The sequence below is a fragment of the Mustela nigripes genome, chromosome 3 (assembly GCF_022355385.1).
Source record: "Mustela nigripes isolate SB6536 chromosome 3, MUSNIG.SB6536, whole genome shotgun sequence".
NCBI classification, from domain to species: Eukaryota; Metazoa; Chordata; class Mammalia; order Carnivora; family Mustelidae; genus Mustela; species Mustela nigripes.
The window spans coordinates 3,064,044-3,082,042 of NC_081559.1; the positions used below are offsets into that span (position 1 = coordinate 3,064,044).

Consider the following 17,999-nt stretch of genomic DNA (forward strand, 5'->3'; position numbering starts at 1 on the left):
ATTTTTTAACTAAAACCTAGAAAAGGTTTCTCTGAAGAAAAATTTATCATATTGGGAAATATTACAGACTAGAGTCAGAAATGAAATTCTCGTACAACTCCAAGTTGGGGGGCGGGGAGAAGGCTACAGTAGAACACAGAAGGGAAAGAAGAAATGCTTCTAGCCAGAGCTATTTTAAAGAAGGCAAAGTAATTTAAGGTGGGAATTAGAACTTTCTTAAATCTTTATTGTTCATCCAGGAAAGACAACAGGTTCACATTTATATGTATATATATTTTAAGATTTTATTTATTTATTTGACAGGCCGAGAGAGAGGGGGAAGCAGGCTTCCCGCTGAGCAGGGAGCCCAATGCGGGGCTCGATCCCAGGACCCTGAGATCATGACCTGAGCCGAAGGCAGATGCTTAACGCTCTGAGCCACCCAGGCGCCCCCATATTTACTTTTATTTACAAATATTTTCTTAGCCAACGAGCAAATCTGTTGATTTTTAATTTGCTTTTTATTTTTTATTTATTTATTTTTAAAGATCTTATCTATTTATTTGACAGAAAGAGATCACAAGTAGGCAGAGAGAGAGCAGAGAGAGAGGGAGGAAGCAGGCTCCCTGCTGAGCAGAGAGTCCGATGCAGGACTCGATCCCAAGACCCTGAGATCATGACCTGAGCTGAAGGCAGCTGCTTAACCCACTGAGCCACCCAGGCACCCCCTACTTTGCTTTTTAAAAGTTTTCTATGAACACAATGCTAACCCCTTGACTAAACACTTCACATAATCCTCAAAATCCCCCCTAATGAATTATATACCAGGAACCCCTTTCCACAGATAAGGAGACTAAGGCCCAGAGAAGTTAGATCACTTACCTGGAATCACACAGGTCTGGGGCAGGACCAGGTTTCTCTCATTCTAGAACAGAAGCTCTAACCATTACAGCTCCTAATCTGACTGTCCCAATTACCTTCTTCAAATGATATCATCTCACCCACTTCATCCCCCTCACCCAGAACTTTCTCCACTCCTGTAAAGACTGAGTGACCCATTATTTACATCTATTCAAGAGAGAAATGAAGGAAACTCGCTAAAATATATGAACACCATCAACACACAGCTGTGCTGAACTGAAAGCATGAAGTCTGCCAAAATAAAATCCCCAAAACACACCCAACTTTGGAATATCTACGCTGGCAAAATCCATAGTAGCAACATTCCCCCAAGTGTACAAAAGGATGAGGAGGATAAATGGCCCACGGTCAAATCAGTGTGGGGGAAACTTAAACCAATGTAAAGTAAGTTTCATTGCTACATTTTTTGTATTTAATATGCAAATATTAAATGTAAACATTTAAAATACAATGAGCAGTTTTCTTACATGATTAAACTTTTTTTTTCATGGAATATTTACCTCTTGGAACTTGTATTTTGCAGACTACATTTTTTTTTTTTATTTTGTGTGGGGGGGGTTAGAGATTTTATTTATTTGACAGAGAGAGAATCACAAGCAGGCAGAGAGGCAGGCAGAGAGAGAGGGGGAAGCAGGCTCCCCACCAACCAGGGAGCCCGATGTGGGACTCGATCCCAGGACCCCGAAATCATGACCTGAGCCAAAGGCAGAGGCTTAACCCACTGAGCCACCCAGGTGCTCCTTGCAGGCTACATTTTGGAAAACACTTCAGAGCCTTCATAAACATTGTGAGAAATGAAAACTTTCCTCTGAGGAAAAACCAGTACCTGGTACATAGGAGGCATCCCAAAAATGTTTAATAAGCTGAATGAGCAATTCATCATTCTAGTGATGCAGTCCTGCTGTGACATAAGCCTAGAGCAAGTTGCACTGTCGATACCCAAATCCCAATCTTAGATCTTTCATTATATGTAACATCCGCTGCCATCAAACCAGGTTGCAACCAAAGAGACACCCAAGAAAATATCCTACCTGAAGCAGAACATGATTTTTTTTGACATCTGACTTTCCTCTTTATCCCCATCACATAGCCTTCCCACTCCTAAGATTTTCATCAATTTCCAGCTAATGTTGAATGCCACTGAATTTAAATTACTGTAACCCAAATAAGACACCAAGCACAATATAAGCAAGATTCTTAGCACCAAACAGCATTTCATAAATGCGGACTACTCAAGCTTCACTCAATCCTTCCTGACTTCAAACTGGGTTGGTCAATTCTTCCACATGGCAATACTCTATTCTCTCGCCTTCTGTGATACCTTCTCCTTTACATCTTCAATTATGATCTCTAAGCGCCTGGCTCAAACCTTCATCTGTATCTTTACTTCTCCAGAAGCCCACGCCCCTATTTCCAATTGCCTACTAGGATAACAGGAGCAACGACATGTGCCCCATGATCAATTTGGTAAAAACCAAATTTACCAACATATTTCTCCCCAACAAATCTCTCTCCTCCTCTGTTCCCTACAACAGGTTAAGGCATCACCATGTTCTCAGTCAACAAAGCTCAAGATGTTGGTGCTCTCCCTGATTCCTACTTGTTCCCCTCTCTGCCAACAATCTGAGGCAGTTACCAAGTACCAGAGAATCCATTTCCAAAATGACTCTCTTATCTATTCACCCTGTTCAATTCCCATATTGTAACCACGCAGGATCACCACAATCTTCCTTCCTGGCAGATCTCCAGAACCTCTGCCTGACAGTCTATCCTTCACACTGCCATCAGAGCAATTTTGCTAAAACACAATTTCAATCTTGTCCCTGTCATTCAGAAATGGTCTATGACTCCTTATCAACTTCAAAAACATCCACAGAGTCTCTCCACATCCGATCCTGGGTAAACTCTCCACACCCATCACTGCTTCGCACTCCGTATAACAGACACTCAGAAAGCCCTGAATGTAACCTCCATTCTCCTATGTCACCATTCTTGCCACCTAGAACAAGCATACCGTGCACCAGAAAACAGACTCTTGGAGCCTACAGACTCAAACATTAGGGCCACAGAAGGACTGCGTGGGAAACAGCCTACTTCTGAAGGGCATCTAAAAGCCAACACTGGGACCAAGACAATTCAGCCCTCAGGCCCTGAAGAAGTTCGGTTTACCTCCCTTCCTTGGGTGCAGTTTGTGCCTTAGGTAACCACAGTCCAGGTGAACTGGATTCCGTCTTACCGTTCTCCTCTACCTGGGGGCTGACGTGTAAATGTGAATCAGCAGCATGTTTTATGTCCTCTTTCCAGGAAGCTCCTCAGTTCCTATGCCTACGTACTAAAATATCAAGGGTAGGAAGGGGGACTCCAGTCTTTAGTTGCTCGTCTCCACTCAGGCCTGAGACGCATTCTGCGATCGGTACCCAACACCCACTCTACGTCAGCTGCAAGGGAGCGCAGCAGGGAAGTCGACGGAGCCAGACTTGACTCAAATCCCACTCTATTTACCAGCTGATGACACGGAGGTATATTACACAGCCTCTCATCCCTCCACTTCAAACCCATTAAATAGGGGTAAGGCCATAATCCCTTAACCAAAAACCCTTGGGTCCGGATGTGTTTTGAAATCCAGAAAATTTTCTAGATTTTGGAAAGGTAACACAATATGTATTAAAGAAAATAAAAAATCCCAAGTGGAACCTGGTCAGCACACTGCGATAAAACGCTTTAACACTTCTGCATCAACTGTGAACATCTGCACTTGTTAGAAGAAAGACAAAAGAGCCTCAAGGACGTTCAAGTCCGATTTTTGTCACAAAATGCACTTATCACAAACTAACCACAAACCTTTGATTCTGAGGTTTCAGAATTGCAGATAAAAGAGCTGTAGTGCCGACTCTATAGGACCACAAAGAGAACCAACTGAGCAGTACTCACCAAGTGCTTGGAAGAGGACGTGACCTACAGTAAGTGCTTATTTTTATGTGCAAGGCGCCTGTCAGACTATACGAGAGTACTTGGTCCGTCTGCATTGCTTTAAGAAAAATATCACAGACTGGAGGGCTCAGCACAACACGTCTCACAATTCTAAAGGCTGGTAAGTCCAAAATCAAGGGACCTGCTAATTCAGTGCCTCATGAAGTCCCTCTTTCTGGTTCACAGAAGGCTGTCTTCTCACTGCATCCTCCTCATCAGGCAAAACAGGTGAGGAAGCTCTCCGGGGTGTCTCTTATAGAGTCACTGACCCCATTCATGAGAACAGCACCCTCATGACCTAATCATCTCCTAAAGGCCCCACCGCCAAATACCATCGCATTGGGTATTAGATTTCAACATATGAATTCTGGGATGGTACAAAGACTCAGTCCATAGCACAGAGAAACAAAAATGAATAAAAATTGTTTCTTCCTCCTAAAATGGTAAACTAAAAGTATCTCTGAAAGGGTACCCAAGGCATCTAAGCTCCGGAAGACTATTTTAAGTACAACTGTAGCTAGCAGGTATGAAATGATTACACGCCAAGCACTAGATTTTTAAATGAAGTATTTATTATTCATAAGCACTCTAAGATAGGTATTATTATATCCACCTTATAATGTCTAAGAAGAAGTTGAGAGAGATGAGGTAACCTACCAAAGATTAAGTAGTAGACCCATTACGTAAACCCAAGCATTCTGACTTGAAGGTCCATGCTCTTATGCATAACCTTATACCATCTCCTAGTTATGTGTCAAGCCTTGACACTATAAAATTGGGAACCAGGGCGCATGAAGGACAACAAAATCTGCCAATATTCCTCTACTTCCCTAATGATGACATTTTACATTACACATCATAATCTAACAATGCCAACAAAACAAAATGCAAACTTACCAAATGCTGCAGTATGACATTAGTCCTGTTCAATGAATTAAACCTGAAACAAATGTAGAATACAATATCTCAGTCATAAACACCACATTTCCTTTTGTTTTAGCCTCTTCTGAAAGGTATTAGGAAAAAAGTGAATCTGAAACAAAAATGGGTAGAGATTCTTTTCCCCTTCATTCTGTTCAAGGTATGTCCCCCCAAGACAAATTGGAAACCATGATATAAAGGAGAAAGGACTTCAAAAAAAAAAAAAAAAAAAAGGCAGCTGAACACGAGGTGGGGGAGGTGGGAAGACTGCAATTGCTCCCAGGGCCTGGAGAAAACTTTAGAAGGTTAGACTCCACTAGAGTTCCATCAGTCATTTCTACGTCTTCCTCCTCTCCCTCCTCCAACTCATCATCACCTTCACCCCCTTCATCATTTGTCAAGAACCAAGCAGCACTATAACAGATTAGGCCAAATACCATCTCTGATGACCTTCCCTGAACTCACCTGCACCCCCATCAGATCCTCAAGGGGCGCCTAGGTGGCTCAGTTGGTTACAGGACTGCCTTCACCTAAGGGCATGACCCTGGAGTCCTGGGATCGAGTCCCACAACGGACTCCCTGCTCACTGGGGAGCCTGCTTCTCCCTCTGACCTTTCCCCTCTCATGCGCTCTCTCAAATAAATAAAACCAAAATCTAAAAAAAAAAAAAAAAAATCAGTAAACCAGAGTAAACTCATGCTCTCTCTTCCTGCTGACTTTACTCTGCATCTAACTTTACCACTCTGTCAAATCCTTTCTAGAATTCCATTTGATTCCAGTGGACTTTGAAGACGGATCACCACTCTGATTTGGATGAAATTCTTGGGAAAGAGCTTTACTTTCAAAGTAAGGTTTTCTATCAAAATAAAGATCTATTCTGTAACCTGATTTAATATCTTAGAATTCTGTCACTTCAACTCCTGTCAAATAGTGCACTGCAGACACTGGTGGATAAGTGACATAACCCAAAAATGTAGGATCTAGGAAATCAATTCCAACGTCTTCTTGAAAAAAAAAAAAAAAAAAAAAAAAAAGGTAGTCAGCAGAGTTATACGTCTGTTCTGCTTTCAAAATCTCATTGGCTTGTTCAAGTCCACTGCATTCTGTACATCATTAATATATTCCACTGCTCCTTGCTGTTCTTTTTCTGCGGTGATGGGCTCCACTGAGGTTAAAGGTGAGTTCCTTTTTACTGACCTTGGGGTTGGCGGTGGGGAGGCAAAGGCTGCAGGCAGCAACTTGGTCCAGTCACCTCTAGTGACCTTTTATTAACGGTCATCTATACAAAACCATTACAAACCCAACAAAAATGTTTATTTAAACATATTTAAATAATACTTACGGAAAATAGTCATGATAGAAATTACAAAAAGAAAGCAAACTATAAAATAAACGTAGCACCTCTAAGTTTGTTTCAAAAGTGTTTGGCTAGGCATACAAAGCTTAGGACACAGCTTGGCAAAAGTGATTTGTAAGAACAGAAGTCAAAATGGTAGAAGGTGGGGGAAGCTGGGAAGGGGCAGGAGGAAATCTGGAGTGGTAAAAATTACCTCTATCCAGATGATGGTTACAGGACTGAATACATATGTACAAAAACTGAGCTACAGACTTCAGAAGAGCACTTTTCAGTACTTCGTAAACACTACAATTAAATAAGTAAAAGCAGTGACTAGAAGGAACATGAGGAAGGCCTCTGAGATGCTCGTACTTTTTTTTTTTCTGAAGATTTTTATTTATTTATTTGACAGACAGAGATCACAAGCAGGCAGAGAGGCAGGCAGAGAGAGAGGAGGAAGCAGGCTCCCCGCTGAGCAGAGAGCCCAATTGGAGGCTCGAACCCAAGACCCTGAGGTCATGACCTGAGCCGAAAGCAGAGGTTTAAACCCACTGAGCCACCCAGGGGCCCCATTGTATTATCTTCTTTTCTTGATCCAGGTGCCAGCAAAATGGATAGGTTTGGTTTGTGAAAATTCATCAAATTGTGTTTTTATGCTTTAAGCTTTTTTAAGATTTTATTTCTTCGACAGAAAGAGTGCATGAGAGCACAAGCAGGGGCAGCAGGAGAGGGAGAAACAAGCTCGCCACTGAGCAGGAAGCTTGATGCTCTGGGCTCCATCCCAGGTGGGATCAAGAAGTGAAATTTAAGATTTTTGAAATAAGGTCAAAGGTGGAAATCTGTAGCAGCAGCCTGATTAAGGACTGTGCATGGGGTTTGATACATATACTACCTGAGGGAAATTATAAATCACCAAGGCATTAATTTTTCAAGGATACTTTGAGATCTGAGGGGCAACTGTTTAGCTGAGGCACTAAAAAAAACCAATATAGGGCGCCTGGGTGGCTCAGTGGGTTAAAGCCTCTGCCTTCGGCTCAGGTCATGATCTCAGGGTCCTGGGATCGATCCCTGCATTGGGCTCTCTGCTCAGCAGGGAGCCTGCTTCCTCCTCTCTGCCTGCGTCTCTGCCTGCTTGTGATCTCTCTCTCGGTCAAATAAATAAATAAAATCTTTAAAAACAAAACAAAAAACGTAATATTCCCACTGTCACCATTGTAACCACATTTTAAGTGACTGAATTTATGAAAATATTTGTAATACATCTCTCCAGAATTCTTTTTACCTTCTTATGTTACCTTTAAATTGAATACTACTATCCCCCCTAAAAGGAAAAACACTAACTTGTTTAAATCTGTCACTTCACATTTCTAGACTAGCATATTTTGAACTTGTCTTACCACAAGTAACATACTTATTCTAGCCCAGTAATTCCACAACTTGTCTGCACATTAGAATCAACTGGAAACTCCGGTAAAACATTCCAAAGCCCAGTTCATACCCAAGACCAATTAAATCAAACTCTGGGGGTGGGGCACAGGCACAAATAAGCATTTGTTGGAAGCTTCCCCAAATGATTCAAAAAAGTTGCCATTAAAATCAGTATTTTAGGGGCCCCTGGGTGGCTCAGTGGGTGAAGCCGCTGCCTTCGGCTCGGGTCATGATCTCAGGGTCCTGGGATCGAGTCCCACATTGGGCTCTCTGCTCAGCGGGGAGCCTGCTTCCTCCTCTCTCTCTCTGCCTACTTGTGATCTCTCTCTCTCTGTCCAATAAATAAATTATTTTTTAAAAAATCAGTATTTTAGGGGCACCTGGGTGGCTCAGTCGGTTGGGCCTCTGCCTTTGGCTCGGGTCATGATCCCAGGGTCCTGGGATCGAGCCCCACATCAGGCTCCCTGCTCAGCCCGGAGCCTGCTTCCCCCCTCTCTCTGCCTGCCTCTACTGGTGATCTCTGTCTGTCAAATAAATAAAATAATTAAAAAAAAAATTTTTTTTAATCAGTATTTTATGAAAAAATTAAACTGAAGTGACAAATACTAGCTTATTTAGGGGTATTCTCTAAATAGGGATTTCATATAGGCTTTTAAAATGTGAACAATATTTACCCTCAAGCACCATCTTTTTTTAAAAAGATTTTATTTTTTTATTTATTTGACAGAGAGGGATCACAAGTAGGCAGAGAGGCAGGTGGGGAGTGGAATGGGGAGGGGAAACAGGCTCCCCGCTGAGCAGAGAACCCAATGTGGGGCTCGATCCCAGGACCCTGAGATCATGACCTGAGCTGAAGGCAGAGGCTTAACTCACTGAGCCACCCAAGCTCCCCCTGAAGTACCATTTTTAAAATTTTTTTGAACTTAAAAACTTCCAAAAAGATAAAACTGAATTAAGAAAGAAAAATGTAAGCACTAATTTCTTTAGATCCAGAATAACTCTGAACTCCTTAATCAGACCAGTACCCAAATGCCAGTTCAATGTCTTATCAGCAGTTTAAGCACCACCTGTGGCACAGAGAACCCAAACCTAGCTTCAAGTTCTAGTTTCACTCATGAGACAGAATTGCAGCTCATTCAAAGAAAGTTAATGTACACCTACAAAGTGCAAGTGCACAGCACTGTGAACAGAATTTTAAAGATCCCAAAAGCTCTGGACCAATTGCTACAAAACAGAAAAACCTAAATATAAGCATGTTCCTTACCAGACTCCATATAATCACATTAATTTTACTTGTTCCAATTTCTACTCAACCGTTATCTAAAATCTGGTATTAACATCTCAAAAAGGTATTTGACTATTCAGTCCCAAATAATTCTGAATTGAAGGGCTTCTCTTTCGCTCCTGGTGGCTCCAGCACTGCCATCTGGTGGACATGAAGAGGACATGCTACTACTACTAATTTACTAAATCACTTTATCAGACTTCCTTCCTCCAGGTGGTGCTCAACTTGCCTGCTGGGAGCAGCTGTTCTCAAAGTGTGGCACCTGGACCAGCACCATCAGCATCCCAGGGGCACAAGTCAGAAATGCAAATTGTCAGCCCCACCCCAGACCTACTGAATTCAAAACTTCGGGGTGAGCCCAAAAATCTGTGCTTAACAAACCCTCCAGGTGATTCTGATACATGCTGAAGTTAGAAACAACTGTCTTAGAAGGATGAGAACACTAGGATTTAGGAGATTTCCGCAAATTACTCAATAAATCACACATGAGTTTACAAAATTAAACTCTTCATGGAACTGTTTAAGATGAAATAATGAAAATAGTGCTTGGGGTGCCTGGGTGGGTCAGTGGCTTAAGCCTCTGCCTTCGGCTCAGGTCATGGTCTCAGGGTCCTGGGATAGAGCCCTGCATCGGGCTCTCTGTTCAGCACGAAGCCCGCTTCCTTCTCTCTCTGCCTGCCTCTCTGCCTGCTTGTGATCTCTGTCAAATAAATAAATAAAATCTTTTTTTAAAAATAGTGCTTAATGAAGATTATAGCTGAAGTAGGCAAGGTAGAAGGTGAATAGAACAGAAAATCAAGCCCAAGACCAAGAAATTCAGGCATGAACTGATGAACAGCAGCTGTAGAAACACAGGAATGATTTCTTAGGAGATATTATGAAGTTCAAACTCAACGGAAAGGAAAAAAAACTCGCTAAAAACAATTATAAGAGGTCAAGCTTGGATAGCTAAGAGACTACAGGTACTGAAAAGGCTGGCCAGGAAACGAGCTGGTCTGTAGAATGAAATATGAAGTCCATGTTCAGTTTCTTGAGACTGTATTGACATAAACGGAAACATTCAACAGCAAGTGGAGAGACCGGAGTTTGAAAGAGACGTCAGAACCGAAGCTAGGTCACAAAGTCAGGCTCAAAGATAACCGCTGGGGGCGCCTGGGTGGCTCAGAGGGCTAAGCCTCTGCCTTCGGCTCAGGTCATGATCTCAGGGTCTTGGGATCCAGCCCCACATCGGGCTTTCTGCTCGGCGGGGAGCCTGCTTCCTCCTCTCTCTCTGCCTGCCTCTCTGCCTGCTTGTGATCTCTGTCTGTCAAATAAAATCTTAAAAAAAAAAAAAAAAAAAAAAGATAACCGCTGAGGTGTAAGCACGTCTCACCCGTCCTTGAGGAATGAGACAGCTGTCGCTGAAAACCAGTGGCCTGAACGCTGCCCGGGTCTACTAATGTGCTTTGTCTGGTCAGCAGTGTTTTAAAACTAGACATTTAAGATCAAGAGATTCACCAAAAAATTCAGTTTCCCAGAAAAAATAGTTACAGAAAGCTTGGGTCTCCATTCTACAATGGCAACAGGGCCTGCCGGGATGAGAAGCCAGCCTCCTGCGACAGAGACTTTCTCTAACTCACCGGTTCCGTACTAGGCCCCACCCTGCTGAGGTCTAGCCAGCATTACTCAATGCTTCCTTCCTAGCCTCTGCCTTCGGGTCCGTGACTCCTAACCCAGAACAAAATGTAAGAGAATCTAATACTGAGCCTGGGGAAACAACAATGTAGAAGACGAGGAGGCAGCTCCAGGAGCAAGCGCCGGAACAATGCCGATGCCCAAAGCCGGGAGGACTCTGGGCCACCGGAAAGATGGACCTCTTGGAAGAGCCCCCCCTTCACTTCCAAATCTCCCTCATACCTGTATCTTCCCTTCAGGACACTTATCGGAGTTTGCAACTAAGTATTACCTTTGTTTAAGTACTGGTTTCTCGTCTGCTTTCTTTTGGGACTTCAAAAGTCTTCATGAGAAACAGTAGCAAGCAGCCAGGTGGGCTCCAGGGCCCGGGCAGGGTCTAGAACTCCCGGAAGCTAGACTATAACCCTAAGCGGTGCAGAATCCATGAAGCCACGTCGGGCCGAGGGTTGGAAGCAGGACTAGGGAGTTCTTATGGATTCCATCGGGAGGCGGACACCTCTGCGAACTTCTCAGCAAAGGGGCGGCGGGCCGTGAAGTGACCTTCAGCAGGACGGCCGCAGGCACGGGCAGAAGCGACCCGACTCGGGGGTGCAGAGTCAGGCTGCTGCCAGAGGGTCGGCTGGGAATCGGGATCCGCAGGAAGGGTCCCAGGCGGAGGCTGCGCGCGGGAGAAGTCCGAGAACGTCAAACACCGCGAACAGCTCCCGGACGCCGCGAGCCCCGGCGCGTGCGGGTCACACTCGGGTGCGAACCCGCAGCGGACGACCCGTGCAGGCGGCGGGACTCGCGCCCCGGACAGACGCGACCAGAGAACCCGAGAGCTGTCTTGACCTGGGGCGCTCCCCAGGACGCCGGAGCTGCAGGGCCGCGGCACGCACGAACGAGTGGAGCCCACGGGGCAGGGCCAGAGCGCGCGGGGACACAGGGTTCCGCAGGCGTCCGAGGCGGCTCAGCGGTGTCCCCGCGGCGCAGGCGCCCGACCTCCGCGCACACCGCCCCGGGGCCGCCGCCGGAGAAGCCCCGCGCCCGGACCAGCGCCGGCGGCCGGCAGACGCGCGCCTCGGGGCCGCCCAGAACCGGCCGCGCACGCCCCGCACGCCGCAGCCCCGCGGCCCCCACGCCGGCGGCCCCCACGCCGCAGCCCCGCACGCCGCACCGCACCGCACCGCGCCGTGAAGGAAGGGGCGGGGCGCGGCGGGGCGTGCGCTCGGGTCCGAGTCGTGCCCCCGACGGCCGCCGGGGACTCCGAGGCCGGGCCGTCCCCCGCGGCGCGCGACCCTCTGTCCCTCGGCGACAGCCCGGGAGCCCGCGCTAGGCCGCTGCTCGCTCACCCGGACACGAGCCTCCACGTCGGCGACCCCATGGCTCAGGAACCCGCGCGCGGGAAGGTGCCAGGGGGCGTTGCCCCGCGGGATCTCGCGATCTCGCGTGGTCTCCCATCAGACCCGCCCACCGCCGCCCGGCTCCGCCCTGCGCCGCGGGACACAGAGGACAGGTCCTCCAGGCGGCCAGAGAGGCCCACGACGGGCTTTCCGCCCCGCCCCCTCGCCGGCGGCGCGACGCAGAGGGGCGGGGCGAGAACAGCTGCGGGCGGAAATGGGGGGAGGGCGGGGGAAGAGGATGGAGGTGGGGCTTGGTTAGGGGGCGGGGCTTTGGCGAAGGCGGAGGCCGGGTGGGGCCGGGCGGAAGGAGCGGCCTGGATCCGAGCCTGGAGGACTGGGAGGAAAGAGGTAGCTCCAGGCTGGGGCCCCTGGTTGCCTGGTGCGTTACACATGGGACTCTGCTAGGCTTTGGCTGCGATCGGCATCTCAGGATCAGGGTTCCAGCCCCATGTTGGGCTCACCTCTCAGTGGGGGGGGGGGGGGGGGTGCTCTGGAGAGTCTCTCTGCCCCTCACCCCTCTATCAAATAAATAAATCTTTAAAAAAGAAAAAATATATATTTTTTGTTCCCTAGAGGCTCTGTTGGGCTAGACCCGACGAGCAGGCATTGGCATGAAAGACTGCTTGAATTTTAAGATTTTTTTTAACGAAAAATAAAAATTTAGTATTCTCTTCTTTGAGAATCAGATGAAATACACACTTGATAATAGGATCCTGGTGTAGTTTATGAAATCCCAGCCTCACCAAGCAGAAGTTTTAACATTAGGACTGGCACATGTCAAGTTTTTTGGCGAAGCTATAGATCCCCAGTCTTCCTCAACGGCAGACAAAAATTTGTCTTATTAAGAGGTGATAGACACATCTTTACCAACAAAACTGAAACTTACTGTTATCAGCGAAAGCATAATTATATTCAGAAAGTAGCTTACTCTTAAATGAAATCAAAGTTTACCTTATCCATTAGGATTCAGTTAAGTCGATTCAGAAGAATGTTTCTATGTATCCAGATACACCCAGATGTCCAGCCCCAAACATTTCATCACCACATAAGTATTGACACGTTAGTCAGAAAAAAAGGAATTCAGTGAAGAATTTCAGAGGGAGGAAAGTTAAAGGAATTAGTCTTAGCTAGTTAACATTTAAGAAGATACTATCAAGACTTTATGAAAAATTATTTTTCTCACTTAGGTCAAATATAATTACCAAATGCCCACTGAGCAGAAGACACACGGGCTTCACAGAAGGAACTCCTGACCTGTAATTCCGTTTTTAACCTGCTCTGGAACATCAATATCTGATATCAGCATCTGACATGGCCATCATTTCTCATTCAATGTGCCCCAAAAATGAACAGATCATTCAACCCAGTATGGTTTATTGGAAAGCATGAGCTTTCCTGTTAACCCAACATTCAAACCTTCCGTGTTCCTGAAGCCTCATGTTCCTGCGACCTGCACCTCACAAAGCCCCATGCTTAGAAAGGCCCTGTCTTAGTTTAATGTCCTACTTTTAACAGTTTTTTAACAAGATGTCTCACATTTTCTTTTCGCTATAGGCGGGTCTACAGATTATGTAGTCAGTCACGTTCTGTCCCTAGCATGCTAATAGTTTTGTGACCTTAAGCAAATTACGTAATCCAAGATGTTTTTCAAAAGTGTTCATATCATTTTGGACTAAGAATTCTAGTTGCAGACAGCCCACAGAATAGGAAAAAAAAAAATCCAAATGATACATTTAATACAGATTTTGTAGCTAGAATATATAAAGAACTGTTACAACTTAATAATAATTTAAAAAATCATTCCAAAGTGAGCAATGAATCTGAATAGGCAGTTCTCCAAAGAAGATCTACCAGTGATCAATAATCATATGAAAAGATTCTCAACATGATTAGCCAACAAGGAAGTATAAATCAAAACCATAATGAGATAATGACTTCATACCCACTAAAATTGTTATAATCAAAAAGACAGAAAATAACAAGTGTTGGGGAAGATGTAGAAAAATGAGAGTCTTCATACATGATCAGTGGGAATATAAAATTTTATGGCCATTTTGTAAAAAAATCTGGCAATCCCTCAATTGGTTAAATATAGAGTGACCTTTGGCCTAGTAATCTCACTCCTATGAATATACCCAAAGGAAACGAAAGTGTGCCACACAAGTGTTTACAGCTACTCATAATAACCAAAGAGTGGAAATAATTCAAATGTGTATCAACTGCTCGATTTTTAAAAAGTAATATATCTGGGGCACCTGGGTGGCTCCGTCGGTTAACATCTGCCTTCAGCTCAGGTCATGATGTGCTACAGCACAGATGAACCCTGAAAACGCTGTGCTAAGTGAAAGGAACCAAGGACAAATGATCACAAATTCGTTAATATGAGTGTCCGGAATAAGCAGATGCAGAGAGACAGAAAGTAGACTAGGGTTTAGAAGGGGCGGTACAACAGCAGGAGGATGCCAGCTAGGAGGTACTGGGTTTCCTTCTGGAGTAATACAAATATTTTAAAATGTATTCTGGTGATGGTTGCTCTATACTAAAAACCATTGAATTGTGTACTTTAAATGGGTGAACTGTATGGTATGTGAACCATATCACAGTTTTAAAATCAAAGAATTCTGGTTGCTCCACATCCTCATCAACTTTTTGTGCTGTCCGTCTTTAATCTTAGCCTGCTGGTGTATGTGTTAGCTCACTGTGGTTTTAATTTGCATTTCCCTGGTGTCTAATAATATTGAGCATCTTTTTTTGTGTTCATTATCTGCTTTGGCAAAGTGGCTATTCAATTCTTTTGCCTATTTTAAATGAGGTTATCTTTTTATTGTTGTTTGACGTAGTCATCATCTAATGCTGTTACAAATTGCCCCAAGATTCAGCAACTTAAAATAACAAACATTCATTATCTCTTTCAGACTCGGAAACGTGGGAATCAGAGAGAAGCTGAGAAGTGGTTGTGGCTGAGTCTCTCCTGAGGTTGCAGTCCTGGTGGGACTGCAGTCATCTGAACGCTCAACCGGACAGGAGGACCCCTTTCCAGACTCACTCATGAGCTCGTTGGCAAGCTTCAGCTCCTTGCCACGTGGTCCTCTCCACGGAGCTGTCACATAGTGGTTCTGTGTCTACAGAGTGTGTGATCCAAGAGAGAGAACCACTCAAGAGAAGCCATAGTATCTTTCATAACCCAATCTTGGAAGTGACCTACCATCACTACCTCCTCGTTCTGCTGGTCACACATACCACACCTGGAGCAGTGGGGGAGGGGACTGCAGCAGGGCGAGAATACTAGGCAGCTGGGCTCATCGAGACCTGTTTGTGAGCTGGTTACTGCTCTTGAATTTGTATTTTCTCTTCTCATTCCCAGCCAGTCATCAGCTATTTCTTAGAAGCATCTCTCAGATTTGCCCTATCCTCTTAATGCCCCAGTGCCACCGTTCTGGTACCCATGTGAAACATTCAGATCTAACTTCTCTCTTCTCCCACAAGCATCACACCCTTCAATTCACTGTGCATTTCACTGACAACAAATCCTTCCTGTACCATGTTTCAGCTGCTAAGTCATCTCACAATTGTCTCTAGCTGTGTAGTCTAATTGTCTCTAGCTGTAGTCTCTAGCTGTGTAGTCTCTAGACACATGTGGCTACTGAACACTTGAACTGTGGTCCATGCTACTGAGGAACTCGATTTTTCCTTGATTTAAATTTAGTAACTGGAGGGGTATAAAACATTTTTAATATTGGTTACATGACAAAATGGTAATATTCCAGACATATTGGATTAGGGAAAATATATTATTAAAATGAACTTCACCTGTTTCTTTCTACTTTTTTAGTGTGGCATAAAAAGTTTTCAATTACATGTGTGGCATTATTAGTGAACAGTGATGGTCTATAACATTGAGTTCAAACTGACTGACTTTTGAGGCAACAGAAACAAGAATCTGCCTTAACTATCCAAATTCATTTCCTGTGTAACCTGCCCTCTTCATTCCTGTCATAATCTCTTCTGGATGTCCCCAAGGCCATAGTGTTGATTTGCTGCCTCTGTGCCTGGGCTCATGTGATTCCACAGGCCAGGAAAGCTGTTCTTTTATCCTCTTCTAAAAGTTTTCCATCCTGAAGACCTGTCTTAAGTCTTATTTCCTGCGATAGTCTCTTATTGTAACCTGAACTGGGCTTTTTTTTTTTTTTTTCTGAATTTGAGTTATACTTCTAGTCAGCATCATAGATGATCACTCATTTCTTGCTTACTTATTTGTTGAATGCTAATTATTTCTCTCAAATTATACATTCCTTCAGGATAGAAACTGTATCTTCTAGGTTGTCTGAATTCTTCAAAAAACCTACTGTTGGGAACATGATAAACGGCCATACAAATCTGATACACTAATTAACTAATTAGGAAAGCAATTTTGGAAACAAATAACTCTGTGTGTATTTTGATCAGTGTAAACCTGGCACTGTTATGGGAAAATAAGGTTGTAAAATTTATTTATCAAAACACAGATGCTCCTCGCAGATGAATTAAGTACTCACAACATGTGAAAGATTATCCAGAAGCCAACACCAGGACCGAACGGCAGGGACATGACCCCTCCTACTTTTTCCTGTTAGAAATCAATGATTGGTCATCTAGGAAAGGTTCTCAAAAGCTTGCCAAAAGGTCACCACTGTAGGGTTGAGGTCCCTCAGACGGCCAAACCCCACCCCTCACCCCTGAACTCCCCCACTAGAAAAGATCTCTTCCAATGCCAGAAATGAGCTGCTTATTCGGACTGTCCCAATAGCCCACTTCTACAATGGCCTCTGCAGCTGTGCCTTTTCCGAACTCTAACCAGGCGGAGGCAGTGCTGTTGGGTCAGATCTACCCTACTTCATTGCCAATGAGCTAGGTAGGAAGGTTTTAAGGCTCAACCTCTATCCCTACCAGACCTCGTGGAAAAATACTAACACCCACTCATTTCACCTTTTCATTGCTGAACCTCCCAAAGCTTTGAAAAGTGGCCTTTTGTGGGAAGAGTGTTTTGAGCCAATGCTATTTTTGTTTCGTTTTTGTTTTTTGCCAAGCCCCTGACCTAGAACCATATCACTGATCCCAACCCAAAGCTGTGTAAGTGTGGTTGTCTCAGTGTACCCCTTTGGCCAGCACCGACCGCAGGATGCCTAAAGCATAGATCACCTGCACAGAGTCTCAGGTGTCTTCCCAAACAAAAGGAATTGAGTCACACAATTGGAGGCCAAGAAGCAAAGCATTGCTCAGCTATTACTAACAAGCAGGGCAGAAAACAGATCTTGATCCAATAATAATGTTGATCTCAATTTATTGATGCCCAAAGGGTATCAGCATGCTCTCTGACATGTAACAAGGTGAACAGTATGAGATACAGTAGAGCCTGTGACCCAAGAACAGTTCTCGTAAGGTAGTTACCATTTTTTCCCTTGAACTATAGGCAGGATGAGTGGCCTCATAGACCCCAGAGTTTTGGAGACACCCAAGGTGTAAGTAAGTAAGGAGTAAGGCAATCTAGATGCCTTCCCTTTCCTCTTGCTCACGGCCCAGTGCAAGTTAAATAAGCCCTCTTCAAGGCTAATATTCAGTAAATAAATATCAGTATAGCCATGTGATTGTTAGGACATTGAAATACTTCTAAACCAATCATAAATACCCACGGCCCATGTCAGCGAATCTGGGCAATCTGGCCCCAAGAACCCCGGATGGGCACCATTGAGAAAAGCAACCTGACACCTGCCAGCCAGCAGGCCACAGCTGTCCACACTAGACCACACTGCCACGTGTTCATAGTGAACCAAGTCCTTTCAGGGAAGATAATAGTGCTTGTGTCCCAGAAGGCAAATGCCTGATGCCCATCAGGCTGCACGAACCTTGTTGAGACCACCTGCACAGGCTAACCCCAGGGCTGTCCTCACAGCACTGCAGTGCGCCGGAGCTGCTCAGGATTTTGAATTTTACCCTTGGCCTTTTGTATGTTTGTGATACTCATTGCGTCCCCCCAATGAAGAGGACTGGCCTATACGCACTGCAATGCGGTTACTGCAAGGACCACATAGGCTGAAGCTGGATCAGAAAAATCTCAGAAATGGGA

At 44.8% G+C, this 17,999-nt stretch overlaps 1 protein-coding gene across 8 annotated transcripts in view; it reads right to left on the reverse strand.

The window, feature by feature from the left end:
* The window catches only part of HIBCH (3-hydroxyisobutyryl-CoA hydrolase), a 142,932-nt gene extending 130,838 nt beyond the window's left edge, over positions 1-12,094 (reverse strand). For 2 of the 8 annotated variants that reach the window (XM_059393050.1, XM_059393052.1), the window contains exons 1-2: positions 11,846-12,093; positions 4,768-4,810 (exon numbers count right to left, since the gene is read on the reverse strand). In XM_059393050.1, coding sequence (XP_059249033.1) covers positions 4,768-4,810; positions 11,846-11,877 — 75 coding nt within the window. In that variant the 5' untranslated portion in view covers positions 11,878-12,093. Of the gene's footprint in view, positions 1-4,767; positions 4,811-10,785; positions 11,563-11,845 lie in introns of those variants that run through there. The other 6 variants (XM_059393053.1, XM_059393051.1, XM_059393056.1 and 3 more) reach the window with 6 other exon arrangements.
* Positions 12,095-17,999: the final 5,905 nt, after the last annotated feature.